Source organism: Dendrobates tinctorius, unplaced genomic scaffold, assembly GCF_039654945.1.
Source record: "Dendrobates tinctorius isolate UK_male_01 unplaced genomic scaffold, ASM3965494v1 ptg000073l, whole genome shotgun sequence".
Classification (NCBI taxonomy): Eukaryota; Metazoa; Chordata; class Amphibia; order Anura; family Dendrobatidae; genus Dendrobates; species Dendrobates tinctorius.
Genome location: NW_027361741.1, coordinates 36,529,945 through 36,549,776, shown reverse-complemented (window position 1 = coordinate 36,549,776; position 19,832 = coordinate 36,529,945). Strand labels below are relative to the sequence as shown.

Genomic DNA, 19,832 nt, shown 5'->3' with positions numbered 1-19,832 from the left:
ATCTGTCACAGGCAGTGCAAAAGGCTTCCTCATGCCTGCGCTTTGCAGGCACTGAGGAAGCCAGCTTCCTGCAGGCCCCCGTCGCCATCTTGGATTCGGGGGCCTGCAGGAAAGGAGCCCCCCACAGCAGCGCTGTACATTGCGCTGCCGTGGGGGGCTCAGGGAAGCACGGAGGGAGCCCCCTCCCTGCCGATGCTTCCCTTTAACCCCCGGTACACCGCGATCATGTTTGATCGCGGTGTGCAAGGGGTTAACGTGTCGGGGGCGGTCCGTGACCGCCCCTGACACATTGTGCCGGGTGTCAGCTGTGATAATCACCACGTGGGCGCCGCTGATCGCGGTAGACGTACTATCCCGTCCATGGGCATAGGGGCCCGGGTCCCATGGACGGGATAGTACGTCGGATGTCAGGAAGGGGTTAAACCACTTGGATTTACCTTTCTCAGTGTCAGCTGGCTGTTTCCAAGTGGGCAGAAGGACCAGGTCCCTCTGGCCACTTGGTTTTAGCCACAACCCCTACCAAACCTCTGACCAGCCATACCCAGGCTCCTGCCTGACGTCCCACAAGACCCCGCCTACCCCCAGACGTAGCGCATCCCAATCACGTGATGCATGTAAATACATACTGCGGGACTCGAATTCTAGGCATTCGATTGTTCAGGTCTTGCCACTTAATGAAAAGGTGACTCACAAATCAGCTTTGTTTTTCTCAAAATTACTTTATTTTTGACAAAAAAAATTACAAGTTCTTGTAACTTTACCCAAACTGTGGAAGTATCAGATGGTACAAACACACAGCTTAAAGGCACAGTGACCTCAAATAGGATTTGCATCCACTGGTTCAGTACTTTTGGCCACTTCTGTATTTGCTCCTGTAGTTGTCAGTGCTGTGGTGGCCATAGTGTCCGGATTACAGCGCAGAACCCCGCCTGTAGCCAGGACACGACACCATGCCCAATGTCACCCATGTAATGGCAGCTTGGAAATGGGACCAGACGCTGCATAGTGAAGAAATGATCACCCTCAGCACCACTGGGAGCAAAATACAGAATTAGGCTTATTTTACACTTACCGTGTCAATAGATTTCTATGGGGCCGCAAAATTAGCCCGCAAAAAAATCTACGGTGCGCCGTGTGGCTGTGACAAAAGATCAAGCTTGCTCAATCTTTTTCACGGCATACGAACACAGCCCCCATTGAAAATTAATGAGGCCGTAAAAAAAAACAAAACCCCAGAAGTTTGTTTTTACGGCACACCGTGACTTCCGGTGTTGCGGAACGCCGTTTTTTTTTATTTATTTCCAGTACTATTTCCATAGTATTGGAAAAACGTCGATCCGCAAGCTTTTTGCAGTCCGTTATTGCTACAGACCGTAAAAATTGCGGCGAATCAGCCCGCAAAAACGGGCCGCAAAAAGCGGTAAGTGTAAAAGTAGCCTTACAGTGAAAAATAATCCTTGTCCTATGTTCTACAAGACATACACAAAGGGACAATACAAAAGTACAGAGTCTCACCACCGTCAACTTTAAAGTATATATTTTAAACATTTTTTTTTTCATATCACAATGTTAAAAAACAAAACATTTTGCTATTCTCACACTGATCACTAGGGTTATTGTAGACTCCAATTCTAGTGATGATCGAGCGTAACAAACAGGCAATCCCTACAAGTGTTGTGGCTGTCTAACAGGCAATCCCTACAAGTGTTGTGCCTGTCTAACAGCCGCAGGAACCTGAGCATTTTTTTCACATACAGCAAGAACACTTGATTAGGACACAGCATGCTCGATCATCACTACCTCGTTCTGTTTTTTTTTCCCCCAGGGAATGAATACACATGTACATTAGTAGCAACACCGCAACTAACGAACAAGTAAAAAAAAATTATCATGGAAGGTGGGGGACCAGTATCAGCTTTGACACATTGTATTGTTAAAGGGAATCTGTCAGCAGGATTTTGATACGCCATTTGAGAGCAGTATAATATAGGGACACAGACTGTGATTTCGGTGATGTATCATTTACTGGGCTGCTTGCTGTCGTTTGGTAAAATCACTGCTTTATTCTCTGCAGATCTAGCAGCTCTCTGAATGTTTAGCTCTGTATAACCTCACCCACCCCACTGATTAGCCGCGTTCTGCCCATGGACAGTGTACACAGAAAACTGTCAATCAGTGGGGGGGAATACACAGCTCATGGAAATGGAGGACTTCCTGACACAGAGCTCATGAAAATGGAGGACTTCCTGGCATCAGGTTTACTAGTTCTCTAGTGATAAAGTAACTTTTATCAGCAGGAGATTATCAAAACTACAGCAAGCAGCCCAGTAAGTGACATCACTGGAATCGGGGTCTCTGCCACTTCATAATGCTGCTCTCAGATTAAGTGACAGAAACCTGCTGGCAGAATCCATTTAATAGTGGATCCTGTGTCATCACATGTATTTAGAGGCATTTCCTGTCATTGTAATCCTGTCTCTGATGATCACGAGACCGTTAAAAAGTCTTCTGTGCAGAAAGGGAAGCATAAGTCCAAAACAACCCCAGGGGCCAGCGTTAAAACCGCATGATTTCTATTGTGTTTTAATTAATATAAATTGTGATATGAAAAAAATGGAAAATTACATAACAAAAACCTGATTCAAACTATTGGTTAGTTTCTAATTATACACTTTTTTTTTTTTTTTTAAACAAAAACATTACATGTACCTGTCCCAGAGTCATAAATAAAAGGGAGCTTTAGATAAAGATTAAACTACTCATTTACAGTTTATGAATGTAATCCAGTAGATCCCAGGATTAGCAGCAGCATCTGCCGGCATCTACTAATATCCCTTTAACAACTGTAATTTGCATTTCTAACAGCCATGGCACAGAGCAAAAACCTTTTCAAGTCCATGTCACAAATTTCCCTTCAATTATCCTAGGAATTTGCTTGTGCAAAAGAGCAAGCTCAGATGGCGGGCAGCTGGGAGAAAATAAGGGTATGAGCTAGTAACAGACAAATTGATCATTTTTTATAAAACATTAAAAACAGGCAATTGCTAGCGCTCCAACATACAGCTCTAAGGACTCGGACTGAAAACACGGTTGTCTTCACGAGTGCGATTTGACAAAACATCAGATCGCACTTGTATCATTGATAGGCTGGGGTCAGACTTGCGGGAAACTCGTGCCGCACGCTACACTCCCGAGTGCCGGGTATTAACATGCGAGACTCGTCCGATTCTATGGGACTCGCATGTCGGGGAAAAAATAAAATCGCAGCATGCATGATTTGCATTAGATATTCAGATCATATGATTTGCATTTAGATCATACTCAACCATGCAAGTCAATGAGTCTGTGCAATATATCGGACTGCACTCGGATGACCTCCAAGTGGGCACAATTTTCACAGATTGAGAAAATAGAAGAAGTTTCTTTGCCCCATCTTCTCGAAACCTGAGAAAATTCCGTGGCATGAGCCTAGCCTAATAGCCAGCATTTAGGTGGGAGGGCTTCATGTGCCAGATGACAAGCTGAAAAGGACAGCTCAGACAGGAGGTGCAATCTGTTGTCAGAGGCTCTAAACTAGAATTGCTGCAAGTTTTTCCTAAAGCAGTTTACTCAACGTTCGCAGGATTACACCATTTGCTGCTTGATTGACAGTTCGGATGAGTGGTACCGCCGGCTCGAACTGTGTGCTCTCCATTGCTGCAAGCACAGCCAACTTTGTCTCTGCAGCATCAGAAGCGTACAGCTTCAAAGCTATACATATACATTACAAGCTATCTAGAAAGAACTTTAAGGCTATGTGCACACGTAGTTTGGAGAGCTGCGGATTTGTCCCCACGGATTTGTAAAAATCGCAGGTCAAAAGACCTGTGGTTTACCTGCGGTTTCACACATCACAATGGATAAGGTGTGAAACCGCAGCGGATTCCGCACAAAGAATTGACATGCTGCAGATTGTAACCCGCGGAAAAATCTGCAGCATGTGAACAGCGTTTTTGGTTTGACCACTGCAAAGAATGGTACTGTACAACGCAGCAGAAACTGCTGCGGACCCGCAGGGCCAGAAACGCTGCGGATCCGCAGCAGAATCCGCAGTGTGTGCACACAGCCTTAAGCATGGCGCTCCTGCCTAGGAGAGCAACCATGTCTGATAGAATGCGGAATGGCTGGTAACCTAGGAAACGGAGGTAAATCATAACATTAAAATCCCCTGTGCTCCAGAGAATGGAGAGGATTTTTAATATAAAGAAATTACAAAGTCACTTTTTTTTAATCATTTATGATAACCCTTTACGAAATAGTGTTTGGATGAGACAAGCTGATAGATGGAGCTATGCTCAAATCCTCCTATCGATTCTTTCAGATGAATTACAAAACGCAGAGCTTGTTCAGACGCTGCATTTTTCGTCACGGGGGAAAAACAAACGTAGGATCTGACAGTACAAGCAAAGTGAATGAGATTTCTGGAACCTTATGCACATGCTTAATTTTTTTTTCCTTTTGGATTTGAACCATCGGAGCATTTTTTTAAATCTGCATTTTTTGCACCCATTCAAATAGGGTGGGGCAAAAGTAAAAAACGCATGATTTTTCCACAGTGTTTTTCCTGAGAACGCTTTGCTTTTTACTGCAAAGAAATCTGCTGCAAATACTCAAGGTGTGCACATTCCCTAAGGGTTGTATAACGAGAAGTCTAGCCACTCGTTGCGTCACACGTTATAGAAGCAATCCCCATGTGAGAAGTTGTGATCAATGGAGTCCATAAAAATGTGGGGTTCTACCATGTACAGGGCATAGACTACATATTTCTCCTTTACACCAGTATGCCTTTTTAACAGTAAAGTTTCACATCATTGGTGCTTGTTAGTATTCAAAGACACATGAACAAGGACTGGTATGGACCCACTATCAGTATCTGAACAGTACAATCCTCAACCTGGACTCTGCAAATGGAAGACATTTATCTGTCCTGGCCCCCACTCCCTTGGTAGCAGGTAGACACAATACCTGGTATTTGGATAATAAATTATTGCTTACAGGTTTTTTTTGGAACAAATATGCCTTTAAAAGCTATTGAGGATGAAGAGAGAATAAAAATTAGACCTTACTAGCCAATCGTTAGCATAAAAAAGGACTATTTGTACATAATGATATGTTTGCGGGGTTTTTTTTTTTTAAGCAGATGCTACCGAAGCTTCCTTTGGGCAACACAGGAAACAAGATGCTATAGACATTTTACCAAACTTGATTTAAGAAATATATAAAAAAAATGTTAAGAACACTCTGTGGACTTTAAAAACAAATATCCTGAAAAAGGGGAAAAGGAGGTTATAGTATTGCACAAACTAAGAACCAAGTTATGGAAATCGCTTAACATTTCAAATATGTATATTTTCGTAACAGCGACTGTTCTTCTATAGCTTCCTCCACAGTGCAAAAGCCCAATAAAGGACGATCACACGGATATTATAAAAATAAATTAATATCTTTTGTACAAAGTCTTCAGTTCTGTATTGCAGCACAATATAAAAGGGAGAGAAAAAAAAAAAGAATGAAAATTAGAAATGTCCATAATATGTCAAGCACAGGATATATTATCCCCTAATCCTCTGCTCTTGTCAAGGAATGTTCTGTCTCAAAACAGAACAGTCCAAGGAAGCACAGCCCTACTGGCCACCATTGTAGGCATAATCCGCTTTATTGTGCATGATGAGCTTGTTATCCACGAAGTAGAAACTGTCAGATCTGGTCTCATATGGGTTATCAATCATCAAGTGAACTGTAGGAAAGAGAGAAAAAAAAATGTGAAAGTCATATAGAATTAAAAAAAAAATAAAAAAATGTCTAGATGTCTAGCATTTTTGCAATTATATCTTGCAATTTATAGTTATATTGCTGTATAGTTAAAAAAAAAAATAAAATAAAAACAAAGATAAACTACCCGTATATATTCGAGCATAAGCCAACCAGAGTATAAGCTGAGGCACCTAATTTTCCCACAGAAAACTGGGTAAGCTTATTGACTCGAGTATAAGCCAGGTATGCATTGTCCCCTCATCCATGTCCTGCTCTGTGTGGCTCCTCCCCGTCCTGTCCTGCTCTGTGTGGCTCCCCCCATCCCATCGTTGTATGCATGGCTGGGCTCCCCCCTTCCCATCCTTGTATGCATGGCTTGGCTCCCTGTTATGAGCTCATTTTCTGCTCCACCAGTTGAGAGTTCTCCTTCTGGTGGTGACAGGAGATAGTGAGGTTGGTTTAATTGGTAGTGATCTGCCACCTAAAGAGGAGGATAACTATTGGATCTCTGGAGTATCAGACTGGATATAAGACAGCCGATGCCCTATCCTGGTGCTGGTGATTTAGTCTGCTTCTCAGGTCTTGGACTCAGCTCTGTTCCAGTCTTCTCAAGTTAAGTTTGTTTTTGCTAATGTTCACACTTGCTCTTGTTGGTCAATTCAGTTTTTTGTGTGGTCAGCCAGCCTGTCTGGGCTGTGCTGAATTTCCACTCTTATTTATCTGTTTTTTCCAATTTGCTCTTTTTTTGTCCCTTATTAGATTGGCTTCTTTTTGCTCTGTCTCAGAATATTTCAGAGTGCTGATATAGTGCGAGAAGTCTAGTGACTTCAGGGTTAATTTTGCTATCGGATGTGTTGGACATTGTTTTTGGCAGATTGCAGACAGTGTCTTTCCTTTCCTGTCCTTTCTAGTTAGTTTGGCCCCATCGTTTGCTCAGCCTATTTTCCTGCCTTTGCATGTGTTTTCATCTTGTTTCACAGTCAATACATGTGGGGGGCTGTCTTTCCTTTGGGGTCTGCCCTGGGGCAGTTAATTTTCCTCTTTTCCTGCTTTAGGCTTATTTAGCTCTCCGGTTGTGACGAAGCGTCTAGGACCAACGTAGGAACGCTCCACGACTGCTGCTAGTTGTGTGGTTAGAATCAGGGATCTGCAGTCTGCATAGTTACCAACCTCTCTGGTTTGCTGAGACTTAGCTTGTGTTGTTTCTTTTCCTCGGTGACCCATTCATAACAGCTCCCCACCTTCCTCCTTGCACCGTCGCTACACGTCCCTGCATCTCTGTTGTCCCGGTGGCAGCTCTTCCTGTGCTCAGTGGTCACATGGTACCGCTCATTAAGGTAATGAATATGCGCTCCACGCCTATGGAAGTGGAGACACGTGCATATTCATTACCTTAATGAGTGGTACCATGTGAACGCTCAGCAAAGGGGAAGAGCTGCCGCACCGGGACAACAGAGATGCAGGCACGTTCAGCGATGGCGCGAGTATGATATCACAGCCACCGGCTCCTACCGCTGCTCCCCTCCCCCTCCGGCTTTCTGGACAATGACTTGTGTATAAGCTGAGGGGGGCAATTTCAGCACAAAAAAAAATGTACTGAAAATCTCGGCTTATACACGAATATATATGGTATGTACTATAAATAAAATTCTAACCAATGCGAAATAGAAAAAAAAATAAATTAAAATTCTCCATTCACATACCACATGAGTTTGGATAGCACTTCAGGAGCATTTTTTGAGGCGGAGGGGTGGAGGGTGAGAGAGTCCTTATGCAGAAATTATCTGGCACTGGATAATCCTTTTAAGGCTGTGTGCCCACGTTGCGTTTTTTTAAGCGTTTCCGCTGCGGAAACGCTTAAAAAAACTCTAATAAAACGCATCCCATGCAATCCTATGGGATTCTGCACTTGCTGTGCCAATGCTGAGGATTTTTCTGCTGCGGAATCGCATATCTGAAAAATCCACAGCATGTCCATTAATTTTGCGGAATATAGGATTGCATTGAAACCCTCACTTTACGCATGTGGCTATGCCCACCATGCGTAAAGTGAGCGCTTCATGTGCGGATGGTACCCAGGGTCTGGAGGAGAGGAGACTCTCCTCCAGGCCCTGGGTACCATATTCCTGTAAAAAATAGAATTAAAATAAAAAATAGAGATATACTTACCCTCTTTCGGCCCCCGGAGTTTTCAGCAGCGCTGCCGGCAAGTTCCTTTCCCAGGGATGCTTTACGAGAAGGCTACATCATCAGAGGTCATTCTCGCAAAGCACGCCTGGGAACGGAACTTGCCGGCAGCGATGTTGAGGACCGGGGTCGCGGCTGAGATCGGGGGCCGTCAGGAGGTGAGTATATCCATATTTTTTAAATTATTTTTAACATTGTATCTTTTACTATTGATGCTGCATAGGCAGCATCAATAGTAAAAAGTTGGTCACACTTGTCAAGCACTATGCTTGACAAGTGTGAACAACCTGTCAATCACTTTTCCAAGCGATGCTTCAAATCGCTTTGAAAAGCGCTAGCATTCTGCAAGCTAAAAACACTTGCCAATCGCTTGTTTTGCGGGAAAACGCATGCATGTTACCTGGACAATTCCGCAGCATTTTTGCAAAGTGGGCACATAGCCTTAGGCTTTCAACTTTTTCTTTCCCTTCTAAAACTTATTGCTAAGTAATGCTACATATATGTAAGAAAGCATGGAAGTAGGGGAGAAAATCAGCCCTGCAAACCATTCTTACACAACTATCATTACAGCAACTCTCAACATTGATTTCTATATTAAACTCATGTTAATAGAAAAACACTTACTCAGTTCTTCTGAAAGTTGTGGAAATTCATACATGTGTTCACATGTGTTACTACTGTTTGGAATGCAAAAGCCAAAGTCAAAATCAAAGCTTTTAAGTATTCGATCGCGGAAATAATGTCTCTCAATCATTCGGAAACTCTTCACCGGTTTATCTCCTACAGTAAACTCGACACTAAAATTTAAAAAAAAAAAAAAAAAAAAAATCAATTCAGTAAAACCTGTACAAATGCATTATTTTAGCAAAATAATTTATTTCATAGTTTATTAATTTACTACTTAGTGCCCCAAAACCAGGGCTGTGGAGTCGGAGCCCATTTTGGTGGAGTAAGAGTCGGTGTCATGGAAATTGAGAAGTGGAAGGTTTGGCTTACTGACTCCACAGCCCTGCCCAAAACCCCAACCAACTAGGCTCAGATTAATGAGTGCAGTACTTGTGTAGCTCACTGCACATGTATTTAATTAATAAAGTTCTGAAAAAAAGTCTTGGGATCCTGTGAAATTTTATTAATCAGCAGAGTGAAAGCAGACAGCTGGGGCAGATTTTTATAGCCTGGAAAGGAGGGGGGTTACCCATGGAGCTTCCCAGACTATTAATATAAACTCACAGTTGTATTCTTAGCCTTTACTGGTTATTAAGATGGGAGACCCCCTTCCTCTCCAAAAAAATGATAATGTAGGGTCTTCCATATAATAACCAGCAAAGGCTAGGCAGACAGCTGTGGGTTGATATTAACAGGCTAGGAAGGGGCCATGGATATTTGCACCATCCCAGACTTAATAACATCAGCTCACAGCCGCCCCAGAAAAGGCGCATCCATAAGATGTGCCAATTCTGGCACTTAGCCTCGCTATTCCCACTTGCTCTGGTGCATTGGCAAGTGGGATGATAGTACTGGCCGTTGACATCAAGCCCAGGGTTTAGTAATGGAGAGGCATCTATAAGACACCCTCATTACAAACCCCATAGTCGAACTGTAAAAAAAAAAAAAAAAAAACAGAATAAAGTCCTTTATTTGAAAAAATGACACAGACTCCTTTATTGAATAAAAATTAACCAAAAACACCTGCTCTTCTTTGCGTCCAATCCATTGAAGCCCATGTCCCCTTTGAGAGTAAAAAAAAAAAATATAGAGAACCATATTCCTGACCTCTCCGACAAGAATAATGCATTTGTTCTGCTACATCTAGACGGCAGGCTGAATTGTTGCATGATGCCATCCGGCAGACACTGATCTGTGCGTGCTTGTGCAACTCAGTGACATGATAAAGTTGAGCGAGGCTCGTAACCAATGAACTCCTTTCACTTCACTAACATCAACGCAAGCATGAGAAAGTTCATTGGCGTTCTGATCAAATTAACTCCTTTCACCTAAATTACGTCAGTGCAAGTGCAGTGGGAAAAGTTCTAACGGCGCTCGCGCTATTGAGATGAACGGAGTTCATTGGATATGAAGCCTGCTCATCTTTTTCCAGTCAACGCAAGGCTGCCTAGCCTTCGTTAAGTATTATATTACTTATAGGGGGACCCTACATTTTTTTTGGGTGGGTGATGATGTCCCCCATTTTAATAACCTCTAAAAGCTAAGTACACAGCTGTGAGCTGATTTTAAAAGCCTGGGGAGCTCCATGGGTATTTCCCCCTTCACAGGCTATAAACATCTGCCCCCAGCTGTCTGCTTTCCCTCTGCTGGTTAATAAAATTTTGGGGGATCCCATGCCATTTTTCTGAAATGTATTTAGTACTAAAATACATTTACATTAAGCTACACACGCAAAGAACTGATGTGACAAAAATTGCATTGTATTCGTATGACACTCATTCCACTTTTCAGGAACAATACTGGATCGTATTTTTTTTTTTTTACGGTGCTGGGTATGAGCCCACGATCAGGAAGAGCAGCGTTCTGAACGCAGCTCAACTTCGCTGTGTCCAAAACTATGCGTTCTACATTAAAAGCACAGTGGATGGGCTTTATAGAAACCCCAGGCCCACTGTGCTTTATTTAACACTGCGTAAACTCACCCCCCCCCCCGGCGTGGGTTTACAAGCAGCAGCATGTTAATTAACAGTCTGCATAGTTTCGCCCACAGCCATTGATTAGAGGTGGTAAATCGGCATAGTTCAATAAACACATGCAGATTTACTTGCGTGACTGGAACTCAATGTTTTGGAAACAGCGAAAATACGCTGCATCCAAAACGCTGCTATTTCCCGTTGCCTAAAGGTGTAAAAAAAAGTTGCAACTTTTTTTTTTTGCACAACTACGATGGTATCGCAGCCTGGTCGGTTACTTAAACAAGCTAAGTGGTGCATGTGTTTCTATTCAACTTTGCCGCTGGTTTTGGCTCACAAATACTGAGGTAGAATACGGAGAGTGTGAACGTGGCCTTATATACACCCAACAGCTAATTGTAGCTTACAGTTATAAGTAAGGCTCGCAGAAGGAGGCTAACTACTACAGATAACCAGCACCCGGTAGCAAGAAAGACACTCTGGGTGGGACCACAAGTCCCAGCCACACTAATGGAACAAATCCACAACAGCATCACCTAACGCCTCTACTCAGGAGCAACCCATTTTAACATTGCACAAGAAGCACAGCCACATTTAAAGTTGCTAAGTGATTCGAACCAGATTTGCACCAGTTTTACATACGGCGCTTAAACTTCTGGACTACACATGACATTTATTAATACTTGTAAGAAGTGCATATAAAAGGGAGCAGCATGAGTCTCGGAAATCACAAATTAAATGGATGATTTCCGACTACACTCTACTAAATAGGTCACTGATCACAACTGTGACCTTAATAGCAGCAGGGAAAGAAGTCGATCCAAAGTGAAGCACCACAACGGGGCTCCCGCCGCAATTCTGCTCTATGTTTTGTTAAAACTGATTACTTCCAACAGTTAGGGAGAAACATTCAATGGAATATATTGCTTTATTATGAGATTATACTGTGGGTTACAATTATAAAAAACATGGCATGCCCAGCGTGTGTAAAACTGTATGCTGTCATAAGGGTCCGAGGAGAAATGCCTGGCATGACACGAGTCCTACGTCAACTCCTGAAGGAATTTGCTCCGATTACGTACTGTACTTTAAATGGTGTGCCGATTTTTTATTTTAATTCACAAACTTTTTTTTTTTTTGAGGGGCAAGGGGGTAGCAGAATAACTTCATTGTAACAGATGAGGTATTATAGCGTCTCCTTAAATAGTGCATGCGTGCCGCAATAACGTCTACATGCAAAGATGATTTCAACCTGTTACAAAATTCTAGTTTGTCTTTTTTGTCAACCGCAATCTACAGCGGTCAGGCAAATTCTTGTGAAAGCAGAATAAAGGCTCCTGGCAGAACCACGGACTGAAAAATAGTCTATCAAACCCAGACCTCAGATTTCTAACAAAAAACATCAGGATCCTCCCATACCCATTATGTATGCCGCTATCGATCTAATGAGCCGCTTACAAAGAACAGCGACCAGGTCCATAAAGATGCCTGAGACGAGCTGTAGGAAGGGTTGCACTGGACTACTCACGTAGCTCCTACTTTTCGAAGTCTAAGAAACGCTGGTGTGAACTGATATCGGACAAACCGACCAGCGCTACTATCCCCGTGCCCTGCGTCTTCATCCTCATCGTCTTGGTCTATTACAAACCCAAAAGAAAGCACAAGAGAGAAACATTTAGAATTTCAGATTTATTTCATATTTAGAAGTTCATTCTGACTGTAAAAACATCCAGAGACCCCATGTGAGACACGACTATGGCCTTCATGGTTGGTTTGTTAAAGGGAACACTGATCATGTGGTTATTAATAAGCGAATTTCCGAATAATGGAAGGGCTGTGGGTGCAGTTGTACCACTAGTTCGATAGGATATGAAACCAATGTCCTTTGTTTAAAAAGATTTCTAGCAGTAAGTTTTCCTTCATGTACGTTTGGTGGTCAGTAACTATACAATAAAACAGACGGGAAGATCTGCTGCTCCGAGTGGGGCAAACTATTGTGGACATTTTCAGCAGATTTTCCCCTTTGCATGGACAAGAGTGTAATCCCTGATGAAAATCTGCAGCGCAAATGGACATGCTGTGGATATCTAAGGCTACTTTCACATTAGCGGTTTTTAGCGCAGTGCTTCGTGCGCAATAGAAACGCATGCAAAAAACGCATCATGCCTTTTGCATGTGGTTTTTTTTTTAGGTACATGCATTTTAACCAGTTTCTAGCCATGTTAACTCTTAAAACACGTGTTTTGTAACGCAGGCGTGCGCCTACCCTTGCGCACGCCTGCGTTCCCATAGACTGTAATGCGTTATTTTGTCGCATTCCGTGCGCAAGTGGTTTTTTTTTACGCCGTTGGACAGACCCAAAAATGCAACAGGTTGCATCTGGCGCGCCTAGGCGCACCCCTTAAAAAAACGCATGCGCACGAAAACGCATACGAACGCGTGAAGACGCTAGACCATGCGCACGCCATGTTAAACATAGGTGCGCATGACGCATACGATGCACAAAAAAACACTAATGTGAAACCAGCCTAACCTGCAGCACTGAACATGCCCTTTAAGCGTTGTCTGTGAAGAGGTACATTTAAATGAGTTATTCAGAACTCATATACTGAGGACATAGCCCAAGTATAGGTCATTAATATGGGGGTCTGACACTATATGATGCTACCACGATGGCTGGATGTAAACCGTGTATGGAGCATTACAGCACTGTACTCTGATCACTAGTCATTCTTTGGTACAGCAGATCAGCTCCTATTCACTTCAGTAAATGATGATCTGCAACGCCCCCCCACTCCTCCAAGAACCACTACACCACATATGTCAAGCTCTGGCCCACGGGCCGAGTTTGGCCAGCGACGCTGACATTGCACCTTCTTGGATGCCGATACAGATGAAGAAATTATGGATGGGGGGGGGGGGAGCCTGTCAGCTGACATTCCCTTTCGCCATCATTCTCCCTCTGTGTGTGATGTGTCAGCGTAGCGGGCATGATGATGCCACTATTTCGCATCCACTGTGTCGAGCAGTGAAGAGCCGCAGAAGACACATTGCAGAGACCAGTGCAGCGGGGGACTGGGGTAGGTTTTTTTTTTTTTTTTAAATGTGGGGCCCATTATTCTGTATGGAGGACTATGCTGGGCCCATTATACTGTATAGAGGAATATGTGTGGACGGTTATTCTGTAGAGAACTATGTGGGGCCCATTATTCTGTAAGCAGGATTAGGTGGGGCTCATTTTTCTGTATGCAGTGCTATGTAAGGGCCCATTATTCAGTATACAGGGATATGTAGGGCCCATTATTCTGTATGCAGGGCTATGTAGGGCCCATTATACTGTATGGAAGGCTATGTGGGGCCCATTATTCTGTATGGAGGACTATATGGGGCCCACTATACTGTATAAAGCACTATATGGGGCCCACTATACTGTATAAAGCACTATATGGGGCCCATTATACTGTATGGAGCACTATGTGGGGCAATTACTCTGTAAGGAAGGAGAAAAAACTTCCTGAATTGTAGACACGTTTTTTAATAAATATCAAAGGTCGGCCCTAGACTTTGTCCAAGTTTTTAGTTTTATCCCTGTGGGTATTTGAGTTTGACATTCTTGCACTACACCGTGTACAGCACAGTACTGTTCCGCTCTATACACTCTTCACACCTAGACACTGAGGAAGCTGGAAATAGTGGATCGTCGAGAGTGCCGGGTGTTGGCCTTGCACCATTCTGAGAAGTTATGGCAATATATAAAAGTATCACGTGGAGCACTGGATGGCATTCTCCCAGGTGGCTCTGTGCTTATATGATGCCTCTATGATGACGCGTTTGGAGGTGACAATTTAGTTTATATTTGGTGGTACTCATTGTATGACTATTATGGCACTGTATGCTGGTATTCATTATAATCATTTTATTTCTATAACGCTAACATATTTCTTACCACTTTTCAAATGAGAAGGGGGTGTGTGACAGTATTGTTGAATCATATTGGTGGTATTCATTATACACTTCAGAACAGTGAAATTACACCAAGAATGAGGAGTTGTGCAATTATGAAAATCAGAGGATCAAGAGACACGTTAGCGATAAGCAAATGATGAAACAAATTTTGTAAAAATATCTTGACTTATTCAGTATCAAGTGGCCTACAGCGATTTGGTGGTAGAACCTGTGGTACGCAATGTCTCCAGTGTCCCAGGAGCCAGATCACATGTGAGCAGTCTGTACGGCTGAACACGATACCATAGCCTGCTGTGGTTCCGGCCTTGTCTCTAATCGGGCACATCTGGGATGTTGTGGGTCGGCAATTACAAAGGGAGCTGCTGGCAGCGGATCTTGATGATTTGTCCAAGTGCATTCAGCGTGGCAAAACAACCATCAATAACCTGATAGCAGCCAAGGTGTGTAAACCTGTGTGTGGCGCTCATACTTCATACTGAATAAATTGAGACATTTGCATATGATTAGCATGTCTATCGATGCTGCGATTTCCATTATGCATTGGCATTTACTTATTGATTGTTGGAATCTCAATGCTGAGAAGAGTATGGCGGCATTGTCTTTGTGTGACGGCATTGTGGAACCTCCAATATGGCAGTATCGTGGCAGCGCCAGTGTGTGGCGGCATTGTGGCACCATTGGTGTGTGGTGGCATCATGGCACTACCAGTATGGCAGCACTGCCTGTGTGTGATGGCATCATAGCACCTCCAATATGGAGGCATCGTGGCATTGCCTGTGTGTGATGGCATTGTGGCACCTCCGATATGGAGGCATCGTGGCATTGCCTGTGTGTGATGGCATCGTGGCATTGCCTGTGTGTGATGGCATCGTGGCACCTCCGATATGGAGGCATCGTCTGTGTGGTGGCATTGTGGCACCTCCGATATGGAGGCATCGTCTGTGTGTGGTGGCATTGTGGCACCTCCGATATGGAGGCATCGTCTGTGTGTGGTGGCATTGTGGCACCTCCGATATGGAAGCATCGTCTGTGTGTGGTGGCATTGTGGTACCTCTGATACGGCGGCATCGTGGCATTGCCTGTGTGTGATGGCATTGTGGCACCTCCGTTATGGAGGCATCGTGGCATTGCCTGTGTGTGATGGCATCGTGGCATTGCCTGTATGTGATGGCATCGTGGCACCTCTGTTATGGAGGCATCGTCTGTGTGTGGTGGCATTGTGGCACCTCCGATATGGAGGCATCATCTGTGTGTGGTGGCATCGGGGCACCTCCGATATGGAGGCATCATCTGTGTGTGGTGGCATTGGGGCACCTCCGATATGGAGGCATCGTCTGTGTGTGGTGGCATTGGGGCACCTCCGATATGGAGGCATCGTCTGTGTGTGGTGGCATTGGGGCACCTCTGATACGGCGGCATCGTGGCATTGCCTGTGTGTGATGGCATTGTGGCACCTCCGTTATGGAGGCATCGTGGCATTGCCTGTGTGTGATGGCATCGTGGCACCTCCGTTATGGAGGAATCGTGGCATTGCCTGTGTGTGATGGCATCGTGGCACCTCTGATATGGCGGCATCGTGGCATTGCCTGTGTGTGTGATGGCATTGTGGCACCTCTGATATGGTGGCATTGCCTGTGTGTGATGGCATTGTGGCACCTCCGATATGAAGGCATCGTGGCATTGCCTGTGTGTGATGGCATCGTGGCACCTCTGTTATGGAGGCATCGTTTGTGTGTGGTGGCATTGTGGCACCTCCGATATGGAGGCATCATCTGTGTGTGGTGGCATCCGGGCACCTCCGATATGGAGGCATCATCTGTGTGTGGTGGCATCCGGGCACCTCCGATATGGAGGCATCGTGGCATTGCCTGTGTGTGATGGCATTGTGGCACCTCCGTTATGGAGGCATCGTGGCATTGCCTGTGTGTGATGGCATCGTGGCACCTCCGTTATGGAGGAATCGTGGCATTGCCTGTGTGTGATGGCATTGTGGCACCTCTGATATGGCGGCATCGTGGCATTGCCTGTTTGTGATGGCATCGTGGCACCTCTGATATGGCGGCATCGTGGCATTGCCTGTGTGTGATGGCATCGTGGCACCTCTGATATGGTGGCATTGCCTGTGTGTGATGGCATCGTGGCACCTCTGATATGGTGGCATTGCCTGTGTGTGATGGCATCGTGGCACCTCTGATATGGTGGCATTGCCTGTGTGTGATGGCATCGTGGCACCTCTGATATGGCGGCATCGTGGCATTGCCTGTGTGTGATGGCATCGTGGCACCTCTGATATGGTGGCATTGCCTGTGTGTGATGTCATCGTGGCACCTCTGATATGGTGGCATTGCCTGTGTGTGATGGCATCGTGGCACCTCTGATATGGTGGCATTGCCTGTGTGATGGCATCGTGGCACCTCTGATATGGCGGCATCGTGGCATTGCCTGTGTGTGATGGCATCGTGGCACCTCTGATATGGTGGCATTGCCTGTGTGTGATGTCATCGTGGCACCTCTGATATGGTGGCATTGCCTGTGTGTGATGGCATCGTGGCACCTCTGATATGGTGGCATTGCCTGTGTGATGGCATCGTGGCACCTCTGATATAGCGGCATCGTGGCATTGCCTGTGTGTGATGGCATCGTGGCACCTGGCCTGCACACCAGTTAGCTAGCACTGCCTCCATAGACCCACAGGCGCCAGGCAGCCGCCGCAGTCACTACCTGGGCACGGCTTGGAGATCTCGAACAGCACGGTGCCAGTCTCCAGGTCCCGGATCTTGAAGCGGGTGAAGTCAATGCCATAGACGTTCTCGTCCGGCTTACACAGATAATCTAGAGACGAGACCAAGAGCAATGAGAGGAGCCGTTACCGAGGAGGCGCCCGCCGCCCCCCAACTTACTGTCTGTGACTCTGCTCAGGCCCAGGACGTGCTCCGGTCTCAGCTCCTTGAGGCCCAACAACTCGTGCTCGGTGACCGGAGTCACACCCCGGTGGTCGGAGTCGCTGACTTCCCGGCCCTGCACCCTCCGAGCTTTCAGCCGGTTGATCACTCCGCCTCCGGCTTTTTTGCGTTCTGCCTCTCGGTTCGACCCGCTCATTTCTACAACAAGATGGCGGCTGCCACCTCCGCTAGTGCCGTAACTATGGAGAGTAGGCGGGCCCTACGGTTTCCAAGCAACATCGGGCACGTAAACGCATGAGGCGGGTCTCCACTGATGCTTCCACCAATGAGAACGCAGGGTTCCAGTGACGCGTGATGTGAGAGGACGGCGCAGAGCAGAGTCCTCAGTCTAGTAGTCGTGCATTCGCTGGGGCAGCGGCTTTGTTGAGTGGTGGCCTCTTCTTCCTGAGGGCGGTAGGGCAGCCCCCTCACTCACACGCTGGCCCCTCTGCCCTGCTGCTGATATATAGAACAGGGAGTGACACATCAAAACCAGGTCTCCCCAGCCTGGCCCAAATGAGTTCTGGGCACCAGAACTGGCATCAAAGTGGGCACACAGCTGATATTTCACAGATTCGAATATGTAACTGATGTTTTTAAGTGACTTTGGGCCACTGCTCTCACACATCTATAAGGCCGGGGTCACACTAACCGACGCAAAATACGGTCAGTATTTTACATGCGTAATACGGATGAATGGCCCCTAAACAGTGCTCCGTATGTCATCCGTAATCAAGGTGTGGTCGCGTATTTTGCGCATGTCAGCATCCGTATGTAATCCGTATGGCATCCGTATGGCGAGATTTTCTCGCAGGCTTGCAAAATGGACATATAATGGAGCCCTATGACAGGGTTTCTAACAGAAACCAAAGAATAGATATAGACACCTAGAATGCATATATATATATATATATATATGTGTATTCTATGTGTATATATCTATTCTTTCGTTTCTTTATTAAACCTGTCAGTGTGAGTTTACTGTATAGCGCACTGAATTGCCGGCTTTGCTAAAAGACACCGGGTGCGTATTTCTCGCAAGTCACATGTGTGGTCCGTGTGTAATCCGTATTTTTTACGCACCCATAGACTTGCATTGGCGTACTACGGGCGTAGTACGCTGACAATCGCAGCATGCTGCGATTGGCACGGACCGTAGAATACAGATGAGAAATATACGGCTGGTGAGAGGGACCCCATAGAGAATCATTGGTCCGTGTCTAATGCGGGCTTTTAGCGCCTCTCAATCGGCCGTATTCCTCGCCAGTGTGACCCCGGCCTTACATGCATACTCAGGGTCTGACTGGGGCCCACCAGGGGAATGGACTCTAGGGGCCCACCCTACAGCTATATGCAAATACCTGTCAGTCGTTATCCCCATTATAGTGGAGCTTTGGCTGTAAAACACAGGCGGCTCCTGCACATCTACTGTGCACCCCATAACTGGGATGTATAATTACGGTAGTTTACATTAATGGGGTTCTTTGGTTAAAACAAGTTATCACCGATCCATGGGCTCCACAGGATATGTGATCACTTAGGTCCGACCATTAGAAACTGCACCGATCGGAAGAATGAGGAAGTTTTATCCTTGATAGGACACATCCTCATTTTAAAATGGAACGGAAGGTGGGATATCTGACCGCAGCTCCATTCATTCTCTTTGGGGCTTCTAGAAAAAAACAAGTGCAGCCATGGAGGGAATGAATGGATCAGTGATCAAGTCAGACATGCCACTCCAGTCTAATGGGGATAAAAAGTTCCACATTTTGCCGAATGGATCCCAGCAGTCAGACCCCCCACCAATCAATACGTTATCACTTATCCTGTGGAGAGGTCATTACTTTTTTCACAGGAAAACCCCTGTAAGTGCATCTCTACCGCTGTATGCCAAGTATTTAATTATTAGAGAGAACAAATGACCACCATACACAACACAATCCACTATACCAAGACCAATAATACCACATACAGGGAACAAATTCCACCACACCATGACCAGACCACATAGTGACCAAATATTACCAGCATAGAGCGACCAAATAATACCACATACAAGGAGAAATACCACCGCACCATAACTAGACTACATATTCCACCACATGGTGACTGAATAATACCACATACTGAAAAGAAATACTACCACACCATGACCAGACCACTTAGTGACTGAATAATACTACATACAAGGGACAAATACCGCCACACCATGATCAGACCATATAGTGACTCAATCAGTAGCGTAGCTACCGTGGGGGGGGGGCCCGGGCCCCACACTCTGAGGGGGCCCACCGGAGCTACACTA

The 19,832-nt window shown here is 45.3% G+C and overlaps 1 protein-coding gene across 1 annotated transcript; it reads right to left on the bottom strand.

Annotated features, from left to right (window-relative positions):
• Positions 1 to 699: 699 nt before the first annotated feature.
• Positions 700 to 17,766, bottom strand: UNC119B (unc-119 lipid binding chaperone B). Its single transcript, XM_073582765.1, has 5 exons — positions 17,486 to 17,766; positions 17,307 to 17,417; positions 12,148 to 12,256; positions 8,605 to 8,777; positions 700 to 5,776 (listed from the first exon to the last, which is right to left on the bottom strand). Exons 1-5 carry the CDS (start codon positions 17,682 to 17,684, stop codon positions 5,664 to 5,666), a joined length of 705 nt encoding a protein of 234 aa, XP_073438866.1. The 5' UTR covers positions 17,685 to 17,766; the 3' UTR covers positions 700 to 5,663.
• Between the last annotated feature and the right edge of the window lie 2,066 nt (positions 17,767 to 19,832).